At 42.4% G+C, this 27,661-nt stretch overlaps 2 protein-coding genes across 2 annotated transcripts in view; one reads left to right on the top strand and one right to left on the bottom strand.

The window, feature by feature from the left end:
* The window catches only part of GFM2 (GTP dependent ribosome recycling factor mitochondrial 2), a 29,609-nt gene extending 28,628 nt beyond the window's left edge, over nucleotides 1-981 (top strand). The window contains exon 21 of the mRNA XM_074952721.1: nucleotides 342-981. Within this exon, the coding sequence (XP_074808822.1) occupies nucleotides 342-470 (129 nt within the window). The 3' untranslated portion in view covers nucleotides 471-981. The remainder of the gene's footprint in view (nucleotides 1-341) is intronic.
* A 1,117-nt stretch (nucleotides 982-2,098) lies between these two features.
* Nucleotides 2,099-27,005, bottom strand: HEXB (hexosaminidase subunit beta). Its single transcript, XM_074952722.1, has 14 exons — nucleotides 26,692-27,005; nucleotides 26,079-26,230; nucleotides 24,592-24,657; nucleotides 23,789-23,835; nucleotides 23,355-23,465; nucleotides 19,216-19,317; nucleotides 16,257-16,386; nucleotides 10,812-10,992; nucleotides 9,458-9,544; nucleotides 8,660-8,732; nucleotides 7,268-7,442; nucleotides 6,435-6,525; nucleotides 5,510-5,614; nucleotides 2,099-2,305 (listed from the first exon to the last, which is right to left on the bottom strand). Exons 1-14 carry the CDS (start codon nucleotides 26,964-26,966, stop codon nucleotides 2,242-2,244), a joined length of 1,659 nt encoding a protein of 552 aa, XP_074808823.1. The 5' UTR covers nucleotides 26,967-27,005; the 3' UTR covers nucleotides 2,099-2,241.
* Between the last annotated feature and the right edge of the window lie 656 nt (nucleotides 27,006-27,661).

Below are 27,661 nucleotides of genomic sequence, written 5' to 3' on the forward strand. Positions count from 1 at the left end.
AAGTCAGGAACTGATATTTCTAATTTTGCCGAAGGTCTGGATTAAGATCTCAGGAGGATACAGTGTGGTTCATACAGCTATGAAAGAAAATGTCTCATCGTTTATGTTGTACTGAACCAACACTTGTTTCTGTAATATTGGGAATATGGGTGAAAAATAGTGCACTTATTAAAAGGTAATGTTTACTGTATACTTTGTATTATGCTTGTGATAGTCTCTTCCCCAGCTGAATCACACTGTAGTAAATTAAACCAGGGCAGAAAGCTTTCTTTATCTCCACCCAACCCTAAATTTATTTGATTATAGTAATTACATTTAAATATAGTTTGTTTTTTGTCTAGGGTTACTCAACAGTTCTGCGCTCTTTAACATCAGGCTCAGCAACTTTCACTTTGGAACTAGCCAGTTACCAAGCCATGAACATTCAGGAGCAAAGCGCACTGCTTCAGAAGAGGAGAGGGGTGGTGTGACCACTTTACTCCATGGGAGAACAACGAAGACCTGCTTTATTCTCACTAGAAAATGTTAGGGGAACTGTTTGCCAAGTATCCTCTTTCTGAAAAATGGGTGGGGTAAAGTGTGTGGGGTTAGAACTGTCTTAAAATAACATGCTATGGCTGTCCAGTGGTAAGTGGCAAAGAAAAAAGTGCTGTGAAATCCTGGAATTGCCTTGTTTGCATGAAGGGAGTTAAACCAGAGATAACTAGAATTGACTGTTTTGATATCCACCATATTCCGTGTACTACACTTCACATGCCTAACAGTTGGAGCTGATACCTTACTGGAAGACAATGTTCCAAATCCCCTACAAGAAATGATGGTGCAGCTCTTTCTGTGAAAGTGAGCACGACATGCAACTTACTGAATCATGTCAGAACTGTTTCACCTAAAGTATGTAGTAAAACTTGTTTTAAAACATTTAATATTTCACATATAAAAGTAAACTTAACTATTGGCCACTCTGCTAGTCAGCGTCTTCTGTTGGTCTAGCTTCAACTGAACACTGAAAGCCGCTATTGTCATTTAAGCTGTCCAAACAAGAATTACTTGCCTTAATGTTAGAATGTTGTATGGTACAGAGTAGGTAGCATATAAGGTGAGTGAGCCCTGTGTCAGCTTAAAAGCTTATGTCTTTTGCTAACAGAAGTTGGTCCAATAAACAGTATTGCCTCACCCACCTTGTATCTCTAATATCCTGGGACCAACATGGCTATAGCAAATAGTAGTTTTGGGCATCATGGTTTAACTACTGAAACAAATTTAGTTAAAGATAGAGTGAAGAATGTTGTATATGACAAAAACCTTTTGTGGAAAGGGGGAATGTTGGTTAAGTGCAGGATCTTTCCACAAAAGATCTGTGCCCAATAATGCTACGCTTATTTGAAGAAAGAATTGTTTCTGCTGCTAGCATTATGTATAAGTGCAAAGTCCAGCTTATATGAATCTATGACCCTCAAGAGTAAGTGAATGATTTACGGTAATGTATATCCTCTAGCCAGTCAGCTCTGGGTCACTAGGGATCAGAACTTGTCTACTTGAAATTGTCTAGTCTCATTCCAGTTCTTTGCAACCTCTGGGTTATTTGAGGTAGCAGACTAAGGATTAATTAGACACAGATAATGAACTACTTTCCTCTTCCCCTCATACTCTATCCAGAGTACATTTGAGGAAGCTTGTATTGCTAACATAATACTTATACAGCTGTAACAGATTAAGTGCTTTATCAAAAGTGTACTGTTCATATCCCTTATGGTCACACATTTCTATAAATAACTTGCCTTTACCACTTAATGCTAGTTTATTGTAAGCTCTGAGCCTCTAGGCACAGTGTTCTGTTGTCCTCTACTGCCCAACATTGAGTGGTCTGTCAGTCATCTCATTGTGATGGTCATGCTCAAGGATTGTAGAGTGAAGAATTCCAGTTGACAGCTATATGGATGGTGATATCTACGTCAGGTGTTGGTAGCTGCCATTTGGAATTATACATGTTCAATAGGAATAAAACCTGCTACATATATACAGCATAACTACAGAGATTTCAGTAGATGAGTCCTTGATTCTCTGTACATCTACTGTGATTTATTATTGCATTAGTATCAACTTTTATAGTTTTAAAACATCTATGAAACTGTCAGGATTTTTTCTTTTTTTTTTTTTCAGTGCAAATTTCAGGTGCTGAATGTGTAAATTCACTTCCCACAAAGACACTTCAGGTAATTCGGTAAAATCTTGCTGCAGCAGTTACAGACCTCTAGCTTCATGATCACAATACCCAACAAAGAGGGGTTCAGCTGCTATTCCACGTCTGTTAAAAGAAAAACTGTCTTATACCGTGCACGTTTATAAATAAGGAATTAGTAGTACAAATAGTAAGATGAGACAGTGCTAGCTTACAGAGCAAATTAGGCCCAAGGAGTAAGAGAACTTGTCAGTCAAGACAATAAAATAATGGATGACTTACTGAGGGGATGAAAAGATGGCCCCATTATGAGCTTTAAAAGTCACACTTAGCTTATGAAGTATGCTACTGTTTGAGGTCTAACTAGAGATACCGGCATATTAGAAAATGGTCTCCAATGCCTAAGTTATAGTGAATACTAAATCTTAGTACAGGGTGCTCCATACTGTTGGAGGAGCTTCAGCATAGCCTTGCTGCCATTTGAAAACAAGCAGCATGCAGGAGAATCATAAAAATAGATCACATTTTGCCTTTATATGTAGCTTTAGTTATTTTACTTTGGGCCAGTTTATAGTACAGCTGAAATAGTCTGGTGCACAAGACCCCTGTCCCAGTATAGCATTAATGTCTGTCAGATTCACTCCATTCCCACTCAATTCCTCTTCAGTTTTTTAAGGCTATTCTAGTTTTTGGGGTAGCAGCCTGTGCAGGAAATAGTGAGGTCTTAAAATCAGACTTGATGGTGCAGTAGATCCTTGACTTCTACATAATACTTTAGTAATATTTGTGCAAATAAGATGTGGGTGCAGTATGGTTTGAAGAAAGTTTGGGGATGGGAAGTGGTGGTATTTATAATCTCTGCTAAAATGATCAATGGTGCAATATTGTTGGCATCTAAATTAAGCTTCAAAGCTACAGTGAAAGAAATGGCATAGTCAGTATGTCAATCAAATCTTGCACACCTCTACAGCAGGTTTAATTGATTCTGCACTGACAGATTCTAGATAAAAGGCATGGCTCTTATCTCCCAACTCTGTGGAATGGGGGTCCAGCTATTCTGCTGCCAATCCTACAGGCCCATTGACTTCTGTTTTCCTACATAGGGAGTTACAGCTCTGGCTCTGAACAGTAGCCATTGCCCCATATCACCACTGCAACAGCTGTAAAGGCCTTGGTGTGGTGGTTTCCTTCGCTTGTTGAGGAGGGCAGGGCACTGATTGTCTTCAAGATACTGGCTTCCTCTAGCCTCAGCACTACACCAGGTCACGTTCTGAATAAGAAGGGCTGCAACTTTTTCTTTTTAATTGAAGAGTCAGATACTGATGCAGCCACCCAGAAAGAGCAGGAACAGTAAATAGGTAGGAACTACCTCAATTAAATCCCTGGTTAAGAGCATTTACAGTGGTAACTTTACTATTGGCAATTGTCAAGTCCTCCTCCCTCCAGCACCGTGGCATCTCAGCATGACCGTTAGTGGTAGCGTTTAAATTTGTTTAGATCATTTACATGGAGAAATAGTTCTGAGTAACCTCTGCATGACCCCATTTGTGGGATACACCTCCTGGCTCTGAGCTTCAGGCATGCTCTGTAAAAGCAGTCTGTGATGGGAACATTCAGCACAAGGCACACACTTCCTTTTCAAAAAGTTGGGGTTTTTTGCAAAGGGAAAGGAGGATGGTGGTTTTTCCTTTGTGTTCACAGTTGGTTTATCCCCAGCAGGCAGGGGCTGATATGAGGAATGCTGGGATCAAAATATAACCCAGAAAGAGGCATCTCACTCTCCACTAGTCTAGTCCTGCTGTTGAGAGGTGGCTTTGTCTAAAATAAGATCTCTCAAGGTGAGGATTTGTATGCCAGCAAAATCCACGTAGGTCAGGAAAAGGAGGTTGAATCTACAGCACAATCGCTACTGTTGACACAACCCAGCGACAGAATGAAGTTCCCTTATCTGACACTTCCGCAGAAGTTTCATCTATGCCAACAACAGGTGATACACTGGAAAATAAAAAGTTCAGGTAAGTTTCCATCCTTATCCACCCGGCCTTAAAAAATGACAAGTTTCTCCAAACTCTGGTTTTTTGCTGCATTTGTTATCTCCTAGAGCATGTTTGTTATAAAGAAAAATAGTCAATCTATGGCCATGCTATGCTGAGTGTTGGAGATACAGTTCATTTCCCCCTCATCCCTTTACAAGACCCTGCTCAGAGCAAAGGTGGGATTCATTATTAATGAGAGGCACTGTAGATCTTTGGAGGAAAGGCATAAAGGCCCTCATTTAACTAAAAACTGTTTAAAAACATTTAGTTAACCTGGAAACCCTTCTCTAGCCCCTCAACTTGATTTGTTTAAGTGAGCTTCAAATAAGTGTCCACACAAGGGTTTACACTAGCTTAAGAGTTTAATTGACTTGGGGTTAAGCTAGTGCAACAGCGCATTTAGACTGGGCCTAATGTATGGTACTACTCGTCCGGAAGACTGTCCTGGGGGAATCAAGTTCCAGCTGCTGGCTGTAGCTTCTGTTATCCCTGTCCTCTGCGAGAGAGAGATTAGTTGGGACTCTTCACCTTTTAAAAAAATGGCATTCTTTCAGCATTTAGGCTAGCTTACTGAAAGGACATGTACTTTTGTGGTGGAGACAGTCATTTCCAAATCTTGCCATTTGGATAATCTACTGTAGTTTTATGCTACATATTGGCTGTGGTGGCTGCATATCATAAGCAGCAGGTAATAGTTGTTTATCTGTCCCTCGGTAAGAAAGAGTCTGAATCAGCCATAAAAAGGTTTAGAAATACCTGGAAATAATGTGCAGTGCATTTCAATCCCTAGATTTGTAGATAAATAAGGCGGCTACTGATCATCTTTCAGCAGTTCTATTTTGGACTTTATACAAACTAGAGCATTCTTTTCAGAGGAAAATGTCCAGAAATTTTTGTCACTACACAGTTGGCCTGAATTAGAACCCTCAGAGCAGGGAGATTTCTCTTTAGACCCCATGACCTCCGTGTATGTGACCTTGGCTGAGTGTTTGGTAGCATGAAGTAGTTTGTACAGACCCAATAGGTATGGCTTTTCTAGAAAGCTCCTGAAACTCAGTGCATTTGACAAGTGTGACTATGCAGAGGTACCACTAAGTAGAGAGATCTACAGTTATTGGTTAAGTAACTGTTCCATGCAAACCTTAGAATTGAAGACAGCAAGATAAATGCATTAAAACAAGACAGTGGATTGTTTCCAAATAAGTATTTTACAATCATACTTGATAGTGGATTGAAATGCATTAGTTCTAATGAATCATGGAGCTGAGGGTTACTCTAATTCCTGCTATCTTACCTGAGCATGCGACAACGATGCTTCACTAGTCTGTTATAAGCATCCTTTATGTTAGTCACATTTTCACTGCTCCAGAGCCTCTCCCCAACAGCACTTGCTCGAGGCCTGTGCAAAGACATTCAATTCAGTCTAAGAATTTATTCTATTTCCCAGAATAGAATGAATTTAATACTGGGGTTGAGCCCAGAGGAAAGTTTTTTACACTGACCAATATTAGCAACAAAGAAAGCTACAAAGCTCTGCAGTGCCTTCAACATGCTCATAACACTTGCAGCTCTGCACTGACAATGATTAATCAAATCTCATGCTTCAGCTGCTGCACCTGCAGAGATCAGGATGCAATTTTTCCCCTGAGGCACAATTGGCTAGATGTAGGCTGGGGTTTTTAGCCTTCCTCTCCAGTATCAGGGACTGGCCACAGCTGGATACAGGACATCTGACAGAGTAAGTCAGAGCTCTGAGGTGGTACAGAGAATCCTCTTTTTCTTCGATGCTTAGCTGGTGAGTCTTGTCCATATGCTCATGGTCAAACTGATTGCCACATCTGACTCAAGAAGGAATTTTCTCCCAGGTCAGCTTGGCAGGGACTCGGGGGATTTTCACTACCTCTGCAGCATGGATCACCTGCTAGGATCATCTGGGCATCTCACCTAATCCATCCCCAGGGATTAATGGCACCTCAGTGTTTCTTACTCTGCCTGTGGCACACAACCATTTAGTCTGAGGACAAATGCTGTGTTGCGCTCTAACTATTGGGCTCAACCTGGACAACAGTGAAATTTAATGGCCTGTGATATGTAAATCAGACTTGAAGAGCTAATGGACCCTTCTGGCTTTAAATTCTAAGTAGATTGTGGGATTAATTCAATCCTCATGACGGTTAACATTTTCCAAAAAATCTGAAAGTGATCAAGAAGTTCTCTACCATAATCTTGGTGTGAGGTTAGTTGCATCCACAAATTCTCCCCAAAGGCAGGCTTCTCCACCTATCATCAGCTTTTTCTGCTTTTCAGATCCTGTATTCAAACCACAAAAATAGCATGGAAATTAACTGTTCACTCCAGGTGCAGCTGACAGGCATAAACTTCACCTTTGATAGCTGAATGTAGATTTTCCAAAAAAAACCCAAACCCCCTAACATGCACGTTTTAAACATATCACAGCCATCAGACGTTTAACACAGTCTAGGGTAGGATCACAAGTTTAGCATGAACTAAATGAAGTCTTACATGTTAGTTAAGTTTCTGAAGCCATATTGAATCATTATGTATCATGAAGTGCACTCAAGTACCAGTAAATATTTTGATTACGTAAAAAGGGTAGGTGTACGGATGTGAAGACTGCAACTATGAAAAGCAGTTGCCCTTAAAAAAAAAAAAAAAACCCTAATTATTTGGCCATTATTGTGGTTCTCTTGTGATGAATTTTGTATTAGTTGGGGGATGTAAGAACATAATGCAAATAACTGCATATTTTTATATTGTATTAGTGACCCAGAAAAAGAGCCACCTGGACACTTCCTCCCCCAAGCCACAACTTCAAAGTGCTGTCTGTACAGCTATTTTTGGAGTGGCAGTGTCTGTAGCCCAAGTCTATTGACCCAGGCTGGGAGGATTGCTCCTGCAGGCTCCGAAACACTGTGTAGACATATTCTGTGTAGCCCAGGGACTTTCATAAGAGAGATTCATGCACACAGAAGAGCCACATACAAGCAGTTATCCAAATAGAAATGAGTAATTTAAAAACAGTTTAACAAACCAGTGAAGCTGAGTGGTTCAACGCTGTAGTATTTCTTCCAGTCCTGTCCATAACTAATATAGTCTAGGTACCAGGGGGCTGCCAGGATAGTGGTGAACCCAGCTCCTGTTACACGGCTTAGTTCTACAGTATACAAACTCCCTATCCACACTTCAACTATTGTGTCAGGTTTTAGCTAGAAAAATAAGAAAACACACTAACATAAGTAAATGGCTACACATGATTTTGCAATTAGTTTAATCACTGAATACCTGAGTCTAGTTCCAAACAAAGGGTTTGTTTTAGTAAGACCAGTATTTCAAAGATGTCAGATTTCCATTCCTTGGGGTTTTTTTTCTACAGAAATGAGAGTATTCTCTAAAATTAAGTTCTTGGATTTGGTATATCAATGTGATTTTTTTAAAAATATATGTTCCAGACTTCATTTTGTTACAATCTCTTTTAAAAGTAAATGCCTTAGGGTTGCTCTGGATGAAAGAGAAAGTAGCTTATTAGTAAACTTTAACTCCCAGTTCAGATATCAGACTATTCCAATGCAGTTTCAGAGTACAAAATTATAGATCACAGAGCCCAGGACAAACAGATTACTCTTTGGACTTTCCCACCCCTACCAAGAAGTTCTGAAGTCCTTAGGACTATCATTTTCAAATCAAGTGCTGTCGAAAGAAGCTTGGTAAAGTTCCTGTTCTAGCATTTTAACTCTGGGGAGCAGTGGGGGGCAAAAATCCTAACTGGCTTCAAGACTGATCTTGATAGGTTTATGGAGGGGATGGTCTGATGAAACTGCCTACAATGGCGTGTGGCCGATCCGCAACCGCTAGTAGCAAATATCTCCAATGGCTGGTGATGGGAGACTAGATGGGGAGGGCTCCAAGTTACTATAGAGAATTCTTTCCCAGGTGTCTGACTGAAGGGTCAGGGTCTAACTGATCTCTATATTTGGGGTCAGGAAGGAATTTTTCGCTGGATCACATTGGCAGAGAACCTGGGAGTTTTTCTCCTTCCTCTGCAGCCTGGGGCATGAGTCACCAGCAAGTTATACTAGCGTAAATGGTGGATTCTGTGTAACTTGAAGTCTTTAAATCATGATTTGAGGACTTCCCAGTAACTCAGCCAGTGGTTAGGGGTCTATAACAGGAGTGGGTGGGTGAGGTTCTGTGACCTGCAATGTGTAGGAGATCAGACTACATGATCATGACGGTCCTTTCTGACTATGAATCAAGTTAGGCTCCAATTCTGTAAAGTTTCAGCACCTGTACAACCCCATTGGTGTCAGTGAACTACTCATATGCCTAAACCTTTGCAGGTTCAGAGACTTGTTTTACCAAGGCATTTTACAAGCCTACTGCAGTCCTGTGGTGTTAAGTGATTTGTCCAGTTGTCAGATCTTACCTTTACTCCTTTATCAAATACCTCCTGCCAGACTATGTATCCTTTGTGAGCAGAGGAAACGATATCCAAGATTCTAGAATTTTAAAATAAAATAGGATTACAGTTAAGAATGGCAGGTCTTAGATCACCTGATTTTACTGCAGAAATACTGAGCCTGTGTGATGTTTATGCCATAACAGGCTCTCAGCCCACTGTGCAGTGTTGTGGAGGGCCTAAGAGAGAGCCTGATCTTTGCATTTCTTGTCCTTCACCCATCCACCTTACACAAGACACGAGCTCTAAGAATCACATGAAAGGGAAGTGGCCATACTGTCAGGAAATTCACGAGCATTAATGCAAACTGGTGACTTTAGCCAGAGATTCATTGCTACAAAGGGGTGGGGTTTTTAGTTTTTTTTTTTTTTTTAAGGGAATAAGTTAGCTCAAAAATGTTAAGGGAGACAAAGGTCACACCTGAGTCCTTCTACCAAAATTTTAAACAGTCAACTCTGGTTTAAGGCATTTAAATGACAAGACATATACAATGTACGTATTTAGAGCATGCTTATCACGATCATGGAAGCACCTGAATGTTAATGCTGCACTACACCACAAAGTTGTAAGTTTCATGCTCCACCTTTGAAAAGGAAAAATATGGGTGTTCTTGTAATTCAGCCCCCCCGCACTCCATCACACATGCACTCTAACAAACTAGGTGTTTTTAGGGTTGACAATTTTTTGAGGGTGGGGCAAAGGACGGGGCAGAAAGAAAAAAATATGTTTTATTAAATATGCTGGCAAAAGTGAAAAACTACTTACTTCTGAATATAGTAAGATTCCAGTTTAGCATAGTCAACGCCAAATCCTTGCTGCATCATAAACTTTGTCACGTCAGGGTTAGATTTCCTTAAGAGGGGAAAATATTAGCAGTGTAATTCTGATTCCTTACAAAGATTCCCAAACCCAGTTTTCAGTAATGTGAGTTTTACTTAGCACAAGACTGCTCGCTATGTGTTACCGCTACTGATATCCCATTGTAGGTGCACAAGATGAGGCAAGACAAATGTCACAACCCAGAGTGTAAGGCTAGGCAGAGAAAAGCAATTCCTTTTTACAGAGAATTTTGGTAATTCAAAACTTGAACTTTGAGTTTTGTTCCAAATCAGAAAAAGTTCTCCAAAAGGCATGGATTCCCAGATCTGGGGCAATTCATCTGGCAGGCTGTCCAGAAGTCTTAGGGTCCCCTTCTCCAAGGCAGTCTGCGGGGTGGGCTGCCAAGGAACAGGGCGGGGCAGCAGGCAGGTAGATAAATCTAAATCCTTTCTAGATCAGGCCTAAGTTTATCATGTTGATATTTTAAAATATGCATGTATGTATGAAGTGTTAAATTACTAGTACAGTCTAACTTATTTTCAGAAATTTCCCTACTCCATGTTCCCAATTCTAGGAAGACTCTAGTAGAGCTGGTTGAAAAAATTTCAGTGGAGTTTGTTAGAATTGAAACATTTCAGACACTGTTTGATTTCAACTTACTTCCACTGGAACCATGCCTGTAAGGCAGGTTGCAGAAGCTAAGTTCTCTAACAGTCACTCCTACTTATAGACTCCCCAAAATATTCAGTGCTCACTACCATTTAAAGTAACTTAAACTGCAAACTAACAGCATACAGCTATCTGTACTATTATCCTTTTAAACCCAGTTGGGCAGGTGGAGGAAAGGCAGGTTTTTAAAGAAAAAAGTCCATTTATTTAAGAAGAAGCTGCTTTTCAGTTTCCATAATGCATTAAGAATTCAATTTTTTGGATTAGATGAGTTATTTCATATACCACTTTTCTGCACGGCTGTAGCTCCCTTTTGCCATATTAGTTTTATAAAAGCATCTTTAACGTTACTTTGAATGTTTTAATCTAAACAACAAACATCCATGCTAGATAGAATTAGCCCCACTCTAGTCCCTTCACTTCCTAGAAGTTGCAAACACTTCTCCCTATAATGCATCTTGTTATGTAGCTATGATTAGAAGAAACCTCGAGTCACGAGACCCCACCCTTACGTCAAACAGGGAAAGCCACATTACTTTCCATATGCATCACTGAACCGAATGCTGTAATTGCTGACTTTAGGTACATTTTAGATGCACCAGCCTCTATGCTTCGAACGGTCACATCATACCAACAAGTGAAGTCCACTTCATCTCCTCCCAAGTGGATGTAGGCATCAGGAAATACACTGCTAATTTCTTTGAAGAGGTCAGTCATGAAATGATAAGTTGTATTCAAAATGGGGTTTACAGGTCCATAAGAACCACTCTGGTGCTCTCCATTGAAACATGGTGTGAGAAGGTCTTTTTGACCTAATAAAGGAAGCAATTAAGAGGATATGCAAAACTTCTAGTTCTTTTATTAGACAAAATGCTTTACAAATATTAGCACGCCCAAAACTGGTTTAAGTATTATTCCTACTTTATGTAATCGGCAAAAGAAGAGGGAGTTAAATGAAGACCCCAGAGGGAGTTTGGGTAAAGATTAGAACTCAGGACTTCCTGATGTCCAATTTAATGTCTAAATATTTACAGAACAGGCTACCATCTGGAAAACTGGATTCTGATGCATCCCTGGATGGGTAGAGCCCTGCAAATCCGCTTTATATCCGTGGGTATCCGCATCCACTTCAGACCATTTTTGCAGATTTCTTATTAACACTGTAGGATTTCAACCAGCAGGATTTCAACAATTTCCAGCCCACCATCAACCTCAGCGTGGACCAGTCCACACAAGAGATCCACTTCCTAGACATTACAGTGCTAATAGGCGATGGTCACATAAACACCACCCTATACCGGAAACCTACTGAGCGCTATGCCTACCTACATGCCTCCAGCTTTCATCCAGACCACACCACACGATCCATTATCTACAGCCAAGCTCTGAGATACAACCACATTTGCTCCAATCCCTCAGACAGAGACAAACACGTACAGGATCTCTATCAAGCATTCTTAAAACTACAATACCCACATGGTGAAGTGAAGAAACAGATTGACAGAGCCAGAAGGGTACCCAGAAGTTACCTACTCACAGGACAGGCCCAACAAAGAAAGTAACAGAACGCCACTAGCGGTCACCTACAGCCCACAACTAAAACCTCTCCAGCGCATCATCAAGGATCTTAAATGACATCCCTCACTCTCACAGACCTTGGGAGACAGGCCAGTCCTCGCTTACAGACAGACCCCCAACCAGAAGCAAATATTCACCAGCAACTACACACCACACAACAAAAACACTAACCCAAGAACCAAGCCCTGCAACCAACCCCGGTGCCAACTCTGTCCGTATATCTATTGAAGGGAGACACCACCATTGGACCTAACCACATCAGCCATACCATCAGGGGCTCGTTCACCTGCACATCTACCAATGTGATATATGCCATTATGTGCCAGCAATGCCCCTTTGCCATGTACATTGGCCAAACCAGACAGTCTCTACGCAAAAGAATAAATGGACACAAATCTGACATCAGGAATTGTAACATTCAAAAACCAATAGGCGAACACTTCGATCTCCCTGGACGCTCAATGACAGACTTAAAAGTGGCAACTCCTCAACACAAAAACTTCAAAAACAGACTCCAACGAGAAACTGCAGAATTGGAATTCATTTGCAAACTGGATACCATCAAATTAGGCCTGAATAAAGACTGGGAGTGGATGGGTCACTACAAAAACTAATTTCCCCGTGCTGATACTCACATCTTCTGGTCAGCTGTTTGAAGTGGGCCACCTTGTCTACACTGGCATCATTAGCACTACAAAAGTGATTTCCCCCTTCTTGCCAACTGTTGAGAATAGCCCACTTCCACCTTAACTGAATTGGCTCGTTAGCACTGACTTTCCACCTCCCACCCCAGACTTGGTAAGGCAACTCCCATCTTTTCATATGCTGTGTATTTATACCTCCCTGCTATATGTTCCACTTTATGCATCTGATGAAGTGGGCTTTAGCCCATGAAAGTTTATGCCCAAATAAATTGGTTAGTCTCTAAGGTGCCACAAGGACTCCTCATTAATTTAGGACAGGAGTCCTTGTCACCTACCTGTTCTAAGAAAACTTTCCTTGCAGAAACCAATGCAAAATTATGTGGAAAATGTCAATATTAAGACAAGATAATGAAATAGCCATTGCTTTTTACATCTATTTTGTACTCTCCCTAACGGTAGGATTTTTATACCAACTTTCTTCTTGTTGCCTGTACACCCACTATTTTTAAATCACTCTGTTACTTTACAGTTTGGGGTTCTGGCCTTCTGTCACTCCTCCAGAGCTGTAGTGTCATCTGCAAATCTGATCACAATTGATCAAACAGCCACTCAACAGACTCAAAATAATCATCTGGGGCACAGAAAGGTATGCTTAAGGCTAGTTGCCCAAATGTATCTTTGCTGCTGCTCCGTAAGTCCTGGATCAAGCTAAAACTAGCAGAAATGGCCTGTTTGAAGACTGAGACTCAGTTCTGTGGCCCATTCGAATGTACTCTGTAGGCAACCAGTCATCCACAGATCAGTCCAAGAGCCATCATTCTTGGTTATTGTGACAGTGCTAATGTCCTGAATAAACCTAATGGAATTAAAACAAGCTTTGGTGAGTTAAGCTAAACCTTTTTGAATTAGGGTTAAATACCTTTGGGATACCTTGTATTAAGATTGTAATTGTGCATGTGTTGTGGCACTGTATGTACCTATTCTAGGAGGGAGGGGGATGCTAATATACTTCCTTTGCTATCATCTCTTGAAGCCCCCTCAGAGATACATACATATTGTAGTTCAAACTGGGTACTCCAGAGACTAACAAAGAAGAGACTTTTAGAGAAAAGCATTCTTCCCAGTCCAGCAAACAGGCAAGACCTCTGGCCCATGAAGGGCCCTGATCCTTGGGGAAGACTGGAAGGACTTGGCCTAATGGGGCCTCATAGGACCTTGTTCTGAGCTGAAGCTGTAATGAACTTGTAACCATAAAGTAATCCTACAGTGGGGTGATCTCGGGTAAGCTTGTTAGCTTGCACACTGCTTCTTTTATTGGTTTTGATATGTTTTCTCTGGAATGCTTTTTACCTTAAGATAAAGTAGACTTGCATAGGAAGTGTTGCATAGTAACATATCTGTAGCAATCATTCAGCTATCAGTCTCTGAAGAGAAAGCAGTCTGGAGTGTTTAGACTGACTGTCCATGCTGGGACATACAGAGCGAAGGCAGGGTAATGTGCAGCCTGGAGAGACTCCCTTCTGCCCGGGGTGAGAGACAGCTCTCCACCAAAGGGAGTGATGGCCAGGAGAGCGGGTGACTTTGCTGGACCACTGAGGGAAAATATGGGTGCAGTTGCCCTGACCTGTCACAGTTAGGTCTATAGAAAAAGCACCTACCATTCCCAGACTAAGGATTTAGAAAAAGCTTTTTAGCAAATGCAGCTTCTTGGTCTTATTCCTCTCTCTTCCTAATTATGGACCGCCTACTGCTTCACATCTAACTGCTTTCCACCAAAGCTTTGCTCCTGGGTACTTGTCGGGGGGCACATGCAGGTCTAACATTTTAATGAAGTTACCCTCTCCCCACCCCCAAGAAGAGTGCCAGGTTGTTTATAAGCAATGGCCGCAAAGAAACAAAGGACAGTCTTGTGGCCGAAGCACACTCCTAAGAATCAGGAGTTCTGTCCTAATCCCAGCTTTGCTGCCAGATTCCTGTGTGATTTAGGTCAAGTCACTGTGTCTGCACGTCTCATTTCCCCACCTGAAAATGGAGCCTGTTTCCCTACATTGCAGGAGGAAGAACAGACTTCATTCAATAGACTCTGTAAAGTAACATGAAATCCTCCGATGCCAGGCTATACCTGGGCATGAAACCATCAGCTCTCAATTTCACCTAGTACAAAATGTTGCAGTGCATCTCCTTGACAACGCAGGCTACTCTGAGCACATCACACCTGACTTCCGCTTTCTACACTGGTTTCCCACAGAATTCTAATTGAGTTCAGGGTGTCTCAGTCCTTATCTTCAAAGCATTCCAGAGCCTGGGTCCAAGATACCTAAACGACTGTTTAAAGATCCAGGACAAAGACCGTGGTTGACAACTTTGCTCCTCTGGCACAATGAAACACTCAATAAGACGATTAAACTTGTCTGTGCAGGAGACAGAACCTCCTCAGGGGCTAAGACTGTGGAATGAACTCCCCAAGGAACTAAGGACTATAACAAACTTCACGACTTTCCATTCCAAGTGGAAGGCACATTTTCTTTGACCTTGCCTTCCCGAATATAAACAAACACACAGCCCACACAACCACCTTACCAAACAAGACGCTTCCCCCTCCCACACACACACACACTTTTCCCTCTGGGGAGAGGAGAAGAGAATAAGCAACACATGACACATGCATAGTCATGTTGCTTAATGCACTACGGGAAGGTGTTCAGATGCTCTGGTGATGATCGCAGTATAAAAACCTATATAAAATAGACACTATGGGAATGCCAAGTGGTATGGCCTCCTCCATCAATTCTAGATAATCTCAATGCCCTGTACAGTATTGGGTTTGGTATTTTATTTTAAAAAGTGTTACTCTGGTGTTTGCCACCCCCAACTTCTGCAAGTGACCTATGTTGTGGTCATCTATGCTTTGGTAGAGTATCGCGTTATTGGAAAAATCTGACTTCTCCTCCAATAGAACTGTAGTATGGTAAAACAGACTGTCCTTGTAAAAGAAAAGCTTTCACACCAAATACATACCCAACCAAAGTGGCAAAAAGAGGACAGGTATTTAGAAATGTGGTGTATTTTAATGTAGTCAGAGAAGGAAGGCTCCCCGGCAAGTAAGCTAGAATCTTTAGCCAAGTTCTTTTCATATTAACCTGATCCTGAATAAGTAATATATGATGTAGCTGGTTAACATTCCATTGCAACTCTGCCTTAATAAGAAGTTCAAACAAACAACAAAGTGAGACTCCACTCCTCACTGTAATAGCATTCCACAAGCTGAATCAACTTCCTGTCTCATAGAATATCAGGGTTGGAAGGTACCTCAGGAGGTCATCTAGTCCAACCCCCTGCTCAAAGCAGGACCAATCCCCAATTTTTGCCCCAGATCCCTAAATGGCCCCCTCAAGGATTGAACTCACAACCCTGGGTTTAGCAGGCCAATGCTCAAACCACTGAGCTATCCCTATCTCCATCATTCCAACAGCAACTGGACTAGAACATGTCATGAAGAGTCCCGAAAATTCTAACACACACAGATAATGAAATAAATACAGCGGCATTTATGCGCTTTCCTATGCCCGCACTTGTGCATATCCACTCTGCAATGAAATGAAAGCTCAGCATGTACCTAGCATAGGATTTCAGTTGCTTCCAATGTCACTTTTGTTTCTCAAACTAAGGTCATGATCTTCACTGAATCCTTCTCAGGGCTTTTATCATTCTTCTACCTCTCACTGAAAAGTCTTTCAAAATCTTCATAATGTGCTTTGAGCATGGGTGGTAATTCATATAGTCACATTACTCTGTGCCTCACTTCATTACAAGCATTAACCTTTGTAACCTTGTTAAAGAAACATGGATCTTACCTTTCCCCCAAGATTGTGTATGTCCTGGGCTATCAAACTCTGGGATAACCCTAATGCCTCTTAACCGAGCATAGTCAATCACCAGACGGACATCAGTCGGAGTATAGATGTGATCATAGGTATAAGAGCCCTGTGAAATGTTCACATTTAAAAGAGAATGTTTATAAAGTATACAAGGAACTTGCAAAAAAAAAAAAAAAAAGAGCATTGAAATTTTGCAATCCTTTCAGCTCAGATTGAAAGCAAGTCACAAATAATGTGCAATTACACCAGGGATAATTATGGTCCAATAAGTCTGGCAGTCCAGCCCTGTGAGAACTGTATTTTTATCCAATAAGAATAAATGGTCTGCACCTGAAGAGATTTGTTCTGTCCTAGATCTTGCTTAATAAATGAAATCAGTCACTGATTTCCAGTTACAAAAAAGTCTGATTTGAACAAGCCAGTTCCTATAAGAGTCATGGGTTTGACAAAGTGCAAAGTAATTGTTTATTAGACTTCTCCCCACATCCATCTGGTCATACCAGCTTTACTGGTTCTGAAACATTATGGGCCCTTTTGCTGGCCCCATGAAAGACCAAATTAATGGAAAAGGCTGATTGAGTTGAGAGGTGGAGTCAGTTTGAAGTTACTATGTCTTTGGTTGTCAGTTTTCGTCTCTGCCTGATTTGAAACTATGGTGTCCATTTTATGGTGCTGAGTTTGAGCACTGTACTGCCTCCTCCAGCTAATGACTTGGTGTAGCACATGCTAGTCACAAAGTGAATTCTCAACGGACAACAACATGACCCTTCGTGGCTATCAAACAGGATCTTAAGCCTCAGAGTTGTAGCCAAATGGGGACTCAATTGCAGAAACAGACATTGACAAAAATGCAACTGGTCATTGAGGCAAGATGCTCTCCCTCCCACAGCCTGCAGGTTGGAAAGAGGCAGGACGGACTGTAGCCAGCAACAGGAAAATTGACTCAAGTGCACCCTCTGGAATCCCCGCCTTGATTTTAAATAAGTTCTTCAAACCTCTACCCCAAGCACTGCCACTGGATTTTTTGATATGAAGATCAGCAGCTGTCAAACAACTTTTAATAGAAGAGCATGAATTTGGTGAGATATATTTGTTGTTCTTAGGCTCAACAGGATGGAATTCCAATAACGGAGTAATCCAACAAAATTTAAATTTGGTCAAATTTTTGTGGTGGTGTGCGTAGAGCAGAACCTCACTACTGATAAGGTGACACACTGTGAATTAGTGACTAACCAGCATAATGATGTACACTAAAGTGTCATTTAAGAGACTTTCATAGTATGGTATGAATATTCTGTAGTATATTTTGGAACATTAATCTGTTCGTACAAGATCTCACTATTGGCTCTGCTTGTTGGATCATAGAAGACTGCAGAGAAGCCACTGGCATGTGCGAATTATGCACGATTGGCAAGGCTTATGCCCACCTTGCAGAAACTAGGGTGAAAACTGTATATGGTGCAAGACCACCTTCATTTACTGGGCTAAGCCTGTGGTGTTGCAGATGCCTGCTGAATTTAAGAGAACACTGACAAAGAACCAATGTTTCTCTTTTCAAGGCCAGTTGAGAAGCTAGATGTATCACTTATACTGTTCCCATGCTGTGACCCGACACACTCCTGTACTCTCACTCTACACACTAATGCAATAATATTTGTACAAAATGTGCCTTGGAAGGTATCACATGAAAACTAACACCACGCTGTTTATTAATATTGTTGTAAAATGCATGTGTGTTCACATGTATGGTTAAGTTATGAATTCCCATTATGTTACTAGAACACGTGTAAGACAGACAGCCGGGCCTAGGTAAAGGTGATAAGCAGGTCAGTTCCTAGACAAAGGAAAGTAGCTGACATCCCAAACCAGGTGGGGCCCAAGTTCAATGGGCTATTCATTTGTACTGGAGGCTGCAGCAGGAAGAGAGGATTTGCACAGTAGCAACCACAAGCAGGGGAGGAACCACCACAGAGCCTTATTTTCCAGACCTCATGGCTTCTTTACTCAGCAGGAACTAATCACCTTTGTACCCTTCTGAAGATACATTTCAGAGGTTCACTGAACTATAAAGAGAGGGGGAGCGAACCCCTAAGTTATCCTTCACTTTCAGACAAAGAAACCAAGTGATTTGACCTCTGTGATGGGTCCTGACCAGGCCAGCCAGCAAAAAGTTGGACAGACAACCACGGATGAGAGAAAACCATCTTGAACAAAGACTGTATCTTGCTAGATTAAGATTCAAACTTTAAGATGCGTTTGCCCTTTTATTTGTTTGTAACCATTTCTGACTTTATCCCTTATACTTGAACTCACTTAAAACCTCTTTCTTTCTGTTAATAAACTTGTTTTACTTTAATCCAACCCATCCCAGGCCACCCCAGAGCACCCGCGGCATCCCCCCCACTCTGGGCCAAGTAATAGGGGTATATAGTACAAGTCCTGGACAGGTCACGGGCCATGAATTTTTGTTTACTGCCCATGACCTGTCCAGGACTTTTACTAAAAACACCAATGACTAAAACGTAGCCTTACTTATTACTGCTCTGAATGATCCACAAGAGGGCTAGACATTTCAGGGCAGAGGGTTTGGGGGAAATTTGGGTGTGTTGGGGGTCATTTGGCTAGTAATAACCAAGGCTGGAGGAGACCAGTGTGTGGCTGTGGTGTAACAAGCAGGCTGCTGGAGTCAGATTTGCTGAACCAGGGCTGCTTAAAACACGGACACTTAGTTCATGCTTACATGATGTCTGAAAGAGTTCAAACAGGGAGCTACAGCAGCAGAGTGTTTTGAGGCACTCAGGGTTATAGATTAAGCAAAAATGCAACCTCTCACTGGTCTGGGTTGAACTTCAAAATGTGACAGATACCTAAATATTTTATTGTAGAGGATTTCATGCCAAGAAATTCAAATATTCCACTGATGTTTTTGACTCACCTTGCCACTCAACTTGGGGAAAGTGATGCTCTGGTAAGGGAATGAATGGTCATCTACTATGTGCCAGTGGAGAACGTTAAACTTGTTAAAAGCCATGGCATCCTGTAATGAACAATGCAAGATTAACATTTTAGTTAAGTGCTTCCCCGACACTGCATCACTGTTTGAAGGGTGCTACTACTGGTCCTGCTCTAGTTTCAGCTGCAATATCCCGTAGTGCCTTATGGAGCATTGCAAGTGTCCTCACCACCTCCGCTGCCACACATTCTTGAAGCCTAAATGAATTTTGTATATGCTTTTTGGTGTTTTTCCTACTGTTCCTCTCTCTCGCCATCCATTGCAGGTAGTCAACCTGATTCTAGCTGACTGGCTCGTAGCAAAGCAGCTGTCAAATTAAGAAACTGAAGAGTTTGAATTTCACACCAAATCCTGCTAGTTCTTCATGCAGTGCTATAGTCAGCCAGCATTATATCACCACCGCTTCCCCCCAGATACCAGGTGTTTAGATGCAAGCAGTGTGCCAAGGGATTCTAGAGTCGACAGGTTTTTACATCTCTACTTTATTTTGCATGCAACTGAATTTTTGTCTATTGGTTCCTCATCAGGATTGGTTTTCCCCCTTATGTTTTCAGTTAATTTGGCAGCAACACTTACATTCTGGGAACTGGATACAGTTGAGATTTCCCACATTAATACAAGTTCTCCATATGGAGGTGTAGTACTGAGACTAGATGTGATATATGGGGCTCCCCACTTTGGGGATTATTAAAAAAAAAAAAAAAAACGTTGCCATCTCTTTTCCAGGTTCTCTCTCAAGCCAAGTTAAGACCTACACCGTTTGTAGTCTCTCAAAACTGTGTTATCCACCTTTACTAATGATAGAACAAGTATTTTAACTTACCTGGTAATTGTCTATAATTCATTACTGGAAGATTAGTACTGAATTCAAACAGAAGTTTAGCTAGACAGATAAGAGGAAAGTTATGCATGTTTTAAAGCAAGCAGAAAGGACATAAAAAGCAAGAAGGTGGGAGGGTATTAGAGCAGTGGTTCTCAAACTAGGGGCACCGCTTGTTCAGGGAAAACCCCTGGTGGGCCGGGCTAGTTTACCTGCCACGTCCGCAGGTTCGGCTGATTGCGGCTCCCACTGGCTGCGGTTTGCCGCTCCAGGCCAATGGGGGCTGCAGGAAGGGCAGCCAACACATCCCTCAGCCCGCGCTGCTTCCCGCAGCCCCCATTGGCCTGGAGCGGCAAACCGCAGCCAGTGGGAACTGCGATCGGCCGAACCTGCGGACGCGGCAGGTAAAACCGGCCCGGCCCGCCAGGGGCTTTCCCTGAACAAGCGGCAGCCCTCATTTGAGAACCACTGTATTACAGCTACAAACTTAGTGCATTTAGAAAAAACATTAGGAAAGCAAGAAATATGTGGGTAAGCTTTAAGAATAATGTAAGTCTTAAGAGAGAGTCAACTTACATTTGTCTAACTTTCTTAGAATGTTAAGAGGTCAGCCCTTTCAGAGAAAAGAGGAACAAGTATTATTTTCACTGGAAATGCTGCAGAATATGCAGCATGAGTCTATAAATTACTGAGTGTACAAACACCTGGTTTGCTGGGCACAAACAGAATCCTAAAAATAAGCATTTTAGAGGTCAAACACACACTGAGTCGACATACCAGCTGACTTAGATCTAAAAGCATCAGAATTGTTACAGATAAACTGCAGTAAATAGTGAAAAAGACTTTAAGCACACGATTCAGTCTTAAAAAAGCAACAAAAAAAAGGCAATAAGGAATTGAGGAAGTTATGTATTCTCCTATTCAAAGGCTTCTCTACATGATCCTAGGTACATATTTCCTCTACCAAATAAACCACGTTGCAGGACCGTGGAGGGGAACCATATAACCCAGTAAAAGCAGCAAAGAATCCTGTGGCACCACCTAGACTAACAGACGTATTGGAGCATAAGCTTTCTTGGGTGAATACGACGAAGTGGGTATTCACCCACGAAAGCTTATGCTCCAATACGTCTGTTCATCTATAAGGTGCCACAGGACTCTTGGCCGCTTTTAAGATCCAGACTTTTACAGATCCAGACTAACATGGCTACCCTCTGATATATTACCCAGTGTTCGTGTGCTATAGTATAGTTATTGGCAAATATACCCTTTTCCACTGCAACGTCGAGCAGTTTGAAGAAGTGAACCTGAAATCTTCGAGATAGGTTTAACATCACTGCTGTTCCTTTAAATGCATTACCCTCAAAGGGTAGGCTCAACTTCAGATTAGGTCAGAGTGAAAAAAGTCTAGTAATCTTAAAATGTGTCTACATAGCTCTACCATTTGGACTGTGGGAGTGTGAACTGCAATATGCATTAAAGTGCAACACTGTAACGCCCCCATTGGATACTGCAGGCGCAAACTAAAAAGATATGCATACTAGACACCTTTTAGTTTGTGCCTAGAGCGTCCACTCAAGGGAGTTACAGTGTAGCACTTTATCGAATACTGCAGTTCACATTCCCACAGTCCAAATAGAGGAGCCATGTAGACACAGCCTCTATACAATAGGCTGGAGAGAGACACACACCACCCAATCTGGAAAAGCTAGGTTGTCAAGAGCATCCACATCATTCCTCAGTTGTGCAGCTAGTGGTTAGAAGAGACAGCTTGATGGGAGAAAAATGTTTTTAGGAGGCCAGAAACCATGAACTTCAATGCTGTGCCCCCATGGCTCTCTCTGAACACTGTGAAGAACTTGTGTTTGCAAATCAGATTACAAGATCTCCTGAAGGATCCAGAATGTTAGTGCATCAAGATTAACTTTAATAAAAACCCTTGTTGAATGTGTTAAAACAACTGCATTGAAGTGGGTTGCACTTTGTAAAGTACAATAAACGGGAAAGCTACCTGTCACTATTACTTAAAACAGTAATTAAACCACTTAAAATGTGGTTCTACACCTTAATTCCATTTCATTTGTGAACACTTCAGAAACTTTTAAAAATATTTAGTCTGTTTCATTTTCATCTCTTTCCCCACCTCAACTCACGGCCCAATTTCCTCTTTGTACGATCACGATGTAGATGCAGAGGTCACTTTCTGTTTGATTAGGAAGTAAGGGATATCAATCAACTCCTCAAAAGAGGGGGACCTGATGCCAGGACTTCGGGGGCTTCTCCTACAGCAGCTGTCCTCTTCTTTGTATGGGGATAATGGAAGCAACCAGGATGGAAATAGCAGATGTGGACAGAAGAAACTCACTAAAACCTCAGGAGTACTTCACAAAGGGGGGCAAGTATCTCCCCTTTCAGTTGGGAGAAGTGGAGGAAGAGAGACTGAGATTTGTTCAGGGTCTCGTAATAAATCAGTATATAACAGAACCCAGATTTCCCTGTTTCAAGTCCACTTATTCAAGCCACCAAACCACACTGCCCCTCCAATAGCTCTATTCCCATAGCCCTGAAGAGATGGTCTAAATTATGAATATTAATTCAATAAGGGCTCATTTGCCCACTCCCTTAAACAGTTAAGGGCTATACATTATCCCATCTACCACTAGGGAAATTCAACTTGTTTGATACTACTACATGGTAAGAGAGAACTTTTGCTGCTCCTGCTCATTTTTTAAATAGTTGTTTTTGAATATGTCTTTACCTTTGTATGCATGTAGATACTGAAGAAGTTACGCTCCTCCAAACATTTCAGTGTTCTGGTCCGTTAGCATAGCCATTTGTATTTAAATAAAGTTATGAAGAATATTTGTGCCAAGTGATGTTAGTCCCTCTGTTCTAAATCTAGAGCATTTCCATCAGACAATCCACCCCATCAGTTTCTCTTTAGATTGAAATTTACAAGTTAAAGCATGCTGTATATCCAGACAGAGAGGAAACTAGACCAAGATAGTTTTAGACAGTCCTAGGCAATTCTAAGTTGCCTAGCAATTGAAATAAGCATTTGTTAATGTCTCCAGGTTTCTAGGACTAATTGCTTTCTTAACAATTAGCCACCTGTGATTATTTTATAAAGTTATTGTTTTACAGTGACAGATTTAGTGAAGTTTGTCAAGATAAGGTGTATAACAAAAACTGAGCAGACATTTGAGAAAAAACCACTGATTATTACAAAATGCCAACTTACCAGGTTTGTAAGAATGCTTTTGAGGGGTAGAAAGTGTCTTGATGTATCAAGTAAGATTCCTCTGTGAGCAAATCTTGGGTAGTCAGTGATTTCTGATTCATTGATAAGGAACTATTACAAACAGGATTTGAAGAATTAAAAAGATGTTATTTTATAACAGATTCTCATAAATGTACCATTAAGTTCAGCTATAGTGCAGTGTACAGAAATATAGCTCAAATAGATAATACCTCTGAAGTTTTAAGTTAACCATACATCAAGTGAAAAGTCTATATTAACTAGCTTCAGAGGACCATTTAGGAAGACAAGACATCATGGGGAGGATCATCAATGCAGCCTCTAGTCGAGAAGATCTGTAGTAGTGTCTCTTAGCAATAGCAGCATGTGGTTCTTTTGCTACCAAGAACAGATTTTTAGTTAACAGCTATACTCACACTCCCGTAGTCATCTTCATAGACCAACTGACTGAAGGTTTCCAAACCTAGAAGAATCAAAGAGATTGAGGTTTGTGGAGAACAATCCAAATACTTATGTCACTAAAACACAGTCAAACATGGGAGCATCACCAGTTATTGTAGTTTACGTAGCTAAAAAGCATGTTTCAGGTATCCTTTGAGATACATTCTCCTCTCCACTGTACACTGCATCTCAGTTCCTTCCAAGACCCAACTTTAGTTACGTTAACTGGGAAGAGGAAACTGTTAATCCTGAAGATAAGGTAAACTTCTCTCCACTATTCTATGTATATTAAATTTAAGTGTACTAAGACTTCTCCACTGCACCAAATTAACCTTGTAAAGGAATGGAAACCTTTACATACATACAGCCCTCCAGAAAATAAAGAAGGATTTCACTAAGCTTGTGCTTATGAGCCAGAAAATTCCAAGATACTGACAAGTCCAATTCTATTTTCAAATATTAGCAAAGAAAAGTTACACAATGGAAGAAATTCCAGATTCAGTGTGAACATTCGTTTTCAGTTTCAAGTTTAAGAAGGATTTGGACAACATCCTTCTTCCACAAGTTATAGGAAAACAGAACCTTAAACAGTATGATAAAATCTCGATAGGTGTTTTCACTCAAAGACATTCGTTTACTAAATACAATTCAGAATACACTTTTAGTAGTTCTATGGTTTTCTTGTCATGTATTTGCTTTTATTATACAAACAGGAACAAAATACTTCACTCTGAGGTATTGAAACCCTTAGAGAGCAGCATATAAAATGTTAATTTACCTCTTAATGCACCCCAGACCTTTTCTGCCTTCAGTACTGCCACAGGTTCTGTTACGCTTAACTGATCTTTGATGGAAATGGACAAAATACAAGTTATTGCCTCAACAAGATAAAATGGGGATTAGTTAACTTTAAACAAAAAGATAATAATGACTGTAACAGACATAGTGCTAGAATAGGACTCTACAAATTCTAACCTTTCTTTATAACAACTTTTAACTCTGACTTCCACTGCTTTTAAGTGGTGGTGTTGTACTATTACAACTTTGCGTTAGTGTATGTCCTTTTGCACACGTATATTTATTAATAATGAAAATTCATTTTGTTACTGAAAAGGACAAGTTTCACCCAATGGAAGGAAAGTAAGTAGATGTACAATGTTGCAATAAGAAAGTTATTGCAGTAAATACTTCCTATATTTCTTGAGATTTAAACACTGCAGTGTTTATGCTAAGAAAGGTTACCACAACTGCATATGAAGTGATTTCAAGAAGGAAGTAGATCTGTAAGTAAGAAGTTGTAAAACCATCCCTCCCCCATCTTCCAGAATTTGAACAGATGTTTAAGTCCTGAATATTTCTAAATCTTGTCCTGCAGAATTAGATATGGGGAAGTGTCAGTTACTACAGGATCTATCACAATTATTATTAGCGGTAGATCTACACTTGGGCAGCATGTACAATACAGACACCGTACACCCAGCTAGCAAAGGTATAAACAACAGGGTAGACAGTGAGGCACTGCTTAGGCGAGCAGAGTACCCTACACATCTGAACCCCAGGGCATATACCCTACACAGCTCTCTGTGCACCAAAGCAGTGCCTCCCATGTCTACGCGGCTATTTTTAGCGGGGTAGCATCCTGCTGCCTCCATACTGCTGGAGCCTTTCCCCGCCATAGTGAAAGACTGTAGAAGGGGTAAAAGGCTCCGGCAGGGGGAGACAGCGGGTAAAGGCTCCAACTATCAGAGCTTTTCCCCACTGCCAGAGCATTTCCCAGTGACCACGGACACAACCTGCCTTTCACTGCAGCACATAGCTTTGTGTACCCTATGTGCCGCCACAGGCGTGGGGAAGCGTAGACAAGGTCTAAGAGTTCCACCATTTAACCTGTTTACCTGGAATGTGAACTGAAGAAGTCACTGACCAACTTATCTAGTAAGAATAAGTAAAAAAAAACTCATCAGAGCTATAAAAGCAGCCATCAGTGTCAGGCTGTGAGACTGTGAGAGGTTTTCAAGGTCTCTTAACAGCTTGAGTGAGCCTATTGTTCGATTCATTTGTAATAAACCTTTAAATATGCTGCTGACTATTACATTCGGCTGATGTGTGTGCTTGGAAAACAAGTACTAGTGAGGAAATTGTGAATGGCTCTTATAGCTGTGGAAGGAAAAAAAGCTGACCTACAGAAAGCTGAAGTGTATGATTCCAATGGACTTTTCCTTCCTCCCCCAGCTAGACACAGTTCAGACTAGGTCAGATACTCACAGGCCTCATTCGAGGTGATGCTGGGATAATTGTCACACTCAGAGTCTTTGGAACCAATTATGACTTGAAGCTGCAATAACTCTGTTCCGGCAGGAAGCTGTCTTTGACCCTGATTTTGCCATTTGGAATAACCAAAGATGTACTCGTAATATCTGCACAAGAAGCAAAGCCAGGGAAGGAAGCACTGAAGTGAGTAGTGGCCTCTCCGTCCCACCCTCAGTGCCCAGGACCAACGCAATGGAGCTGGGGAAATTTTGTACAGGGAACCAGGGCACAGAAGTGTCAGGCTAATTCCCACCCCCAGTTAGCCGCGATCCTATAAAAACAATCAGGCGAGGGACAGTCCGGAGAGGCTCAAAGTGCAGATGCCCCTTCTCTCCGTTTTGCTTTGCTTGCATCTAGGAGGAAGGAAGTCGCTTTCGGCGGCCGTTTGGCCACTGGCAGGTTGATCTGCGCTTGCCCCATCAGTCGCTCTGCTTTCCATCCCACAGCAACGGTGCGCTGCAGGAGCGCGCGCCCCCAGCCCCGGCCGGGCCATGCAGGGCGCAGCACGAGCCCCCGCTCCGCCGCCGCCCCAGCTCGGCCTGCGGGTGCCGGCCGGGCCCCTCCTCACCTGCGGAAGGCGTCCTGCAGGAGGGCGCAGCCGGGCCCCGCCGTGGAGCCCGGGCCGTGCACCAGCTCGAAGCGGGCCGGGGCCAGCTGGAGCTGGCGCGGGAGGATGCGGAGCGAGCGGGGCAGAGGCCAGAGGGAGCCGGAGGGGGACTCGCCCAGCTCCGGCTCCTCCTCCAGCAGCAGGGGCTCGGGCGGCGGGGCGCGCTGGTGGAGGCTGGAGACGGCCAGCGCCGCGGAGGCGCACAGGAGCCCCAGGAACAGCCGGGCTGGCTCCATGGCTTGGCGCTGTCCCTGCGTGCTGAGCCGCACGGGCGGGACCGCATCAAATGATCCCCGAGCTCCGCCTCCGACCTGTCACGAGGCAGCGAGGCGCAGCCCGGCTCCCTCTGTACCTGCAGCCAGCGGTGCTGGCGGCCGGGCTTCGGCCCAGGGAGGCGCTGGGGCCAAGGCCAGGGGGCTGGCTCTTTCCCTAGCTCTGGCCTGGCCCCTCTCGCCCGCTGCTTCCCTGGCGTGCCCTAGGCCGTGACCTCCCTGCACAGTTGCCAACTTTCAGGGGTAAATAAGCACCGTGACTTTCACAATAACCCCAAAATCAAGCTAATCCCCTTTCAAACCAAGCCAATCCCCGAGAATCCCAACACTCTATGTGACTAGATCCCCTGGCATGCAGTCTGGGACTGTGGTGGGCCCGCTGTGTACCCCTGGCTCTCTCCCCTGCTTGCCAGGAGCTGATCCAAAAGAAGAAGCAGCAGCAACAAGTTATAAGCCAAATAAGCTAAAGCCAAAAACTAGCCAACAAACAACTCACAAGCCAATTAAGCCCAAAACAAGCCCAATTTCTGTGTTTTTTTCCACGGGTTTGGCATGTCTGCTTCCCCAAGAGGCTGTTAAAAGGGCCATTCGCAGGCTCCTTCTGCCCCCATCCCCTCCCGCTGAGTTCCTTGCATGGCTGCCCACTTCTTCGGCTCCCT

The sequence above is a fragment of the Natator depressus genome, chromosome 5 (genome assembly GCF_965152275.1).
Source record: "Natator depressus isolate rNatDep1 chromosome 5, rNatDep2.hap1, whole genome shotgun sequence".
Classification (NCBI taxonomy): domain Eukaryota; kingdom Metazoa; phylum Chordata; order Testudines; family Cheloniidae; genus Natator; species Natator depressus.

What these genes read in the sequence shown, in the direction of transcription:
- HEXB (XM_074952722.1), bottom strand. Translation starts at nt 26,966, where the DNA reads ATGGAGCCAGCCCGGCTGTTCCTGGGGCTCCTGTGCGCCTCCGCGGCG. An exon ending in GGTCTGGGGTGCATTAAGAG is followed by an intron (nt 23,836 to 24,591) that starts GTAAATTAACAT and finishes TGATTCTTCTAG; the next exon opens with GTTTGGAAACCTTCAGTCAG. An exon ending in TGAACCACTCAGCTTCACTG is followed by an intron (nt 6,526 to 7,267) that starts GTTTGTTAAACT and finishes GTTTGAATACAG; the next exon opens with GATCTGAAAAGCAGAAAAAG.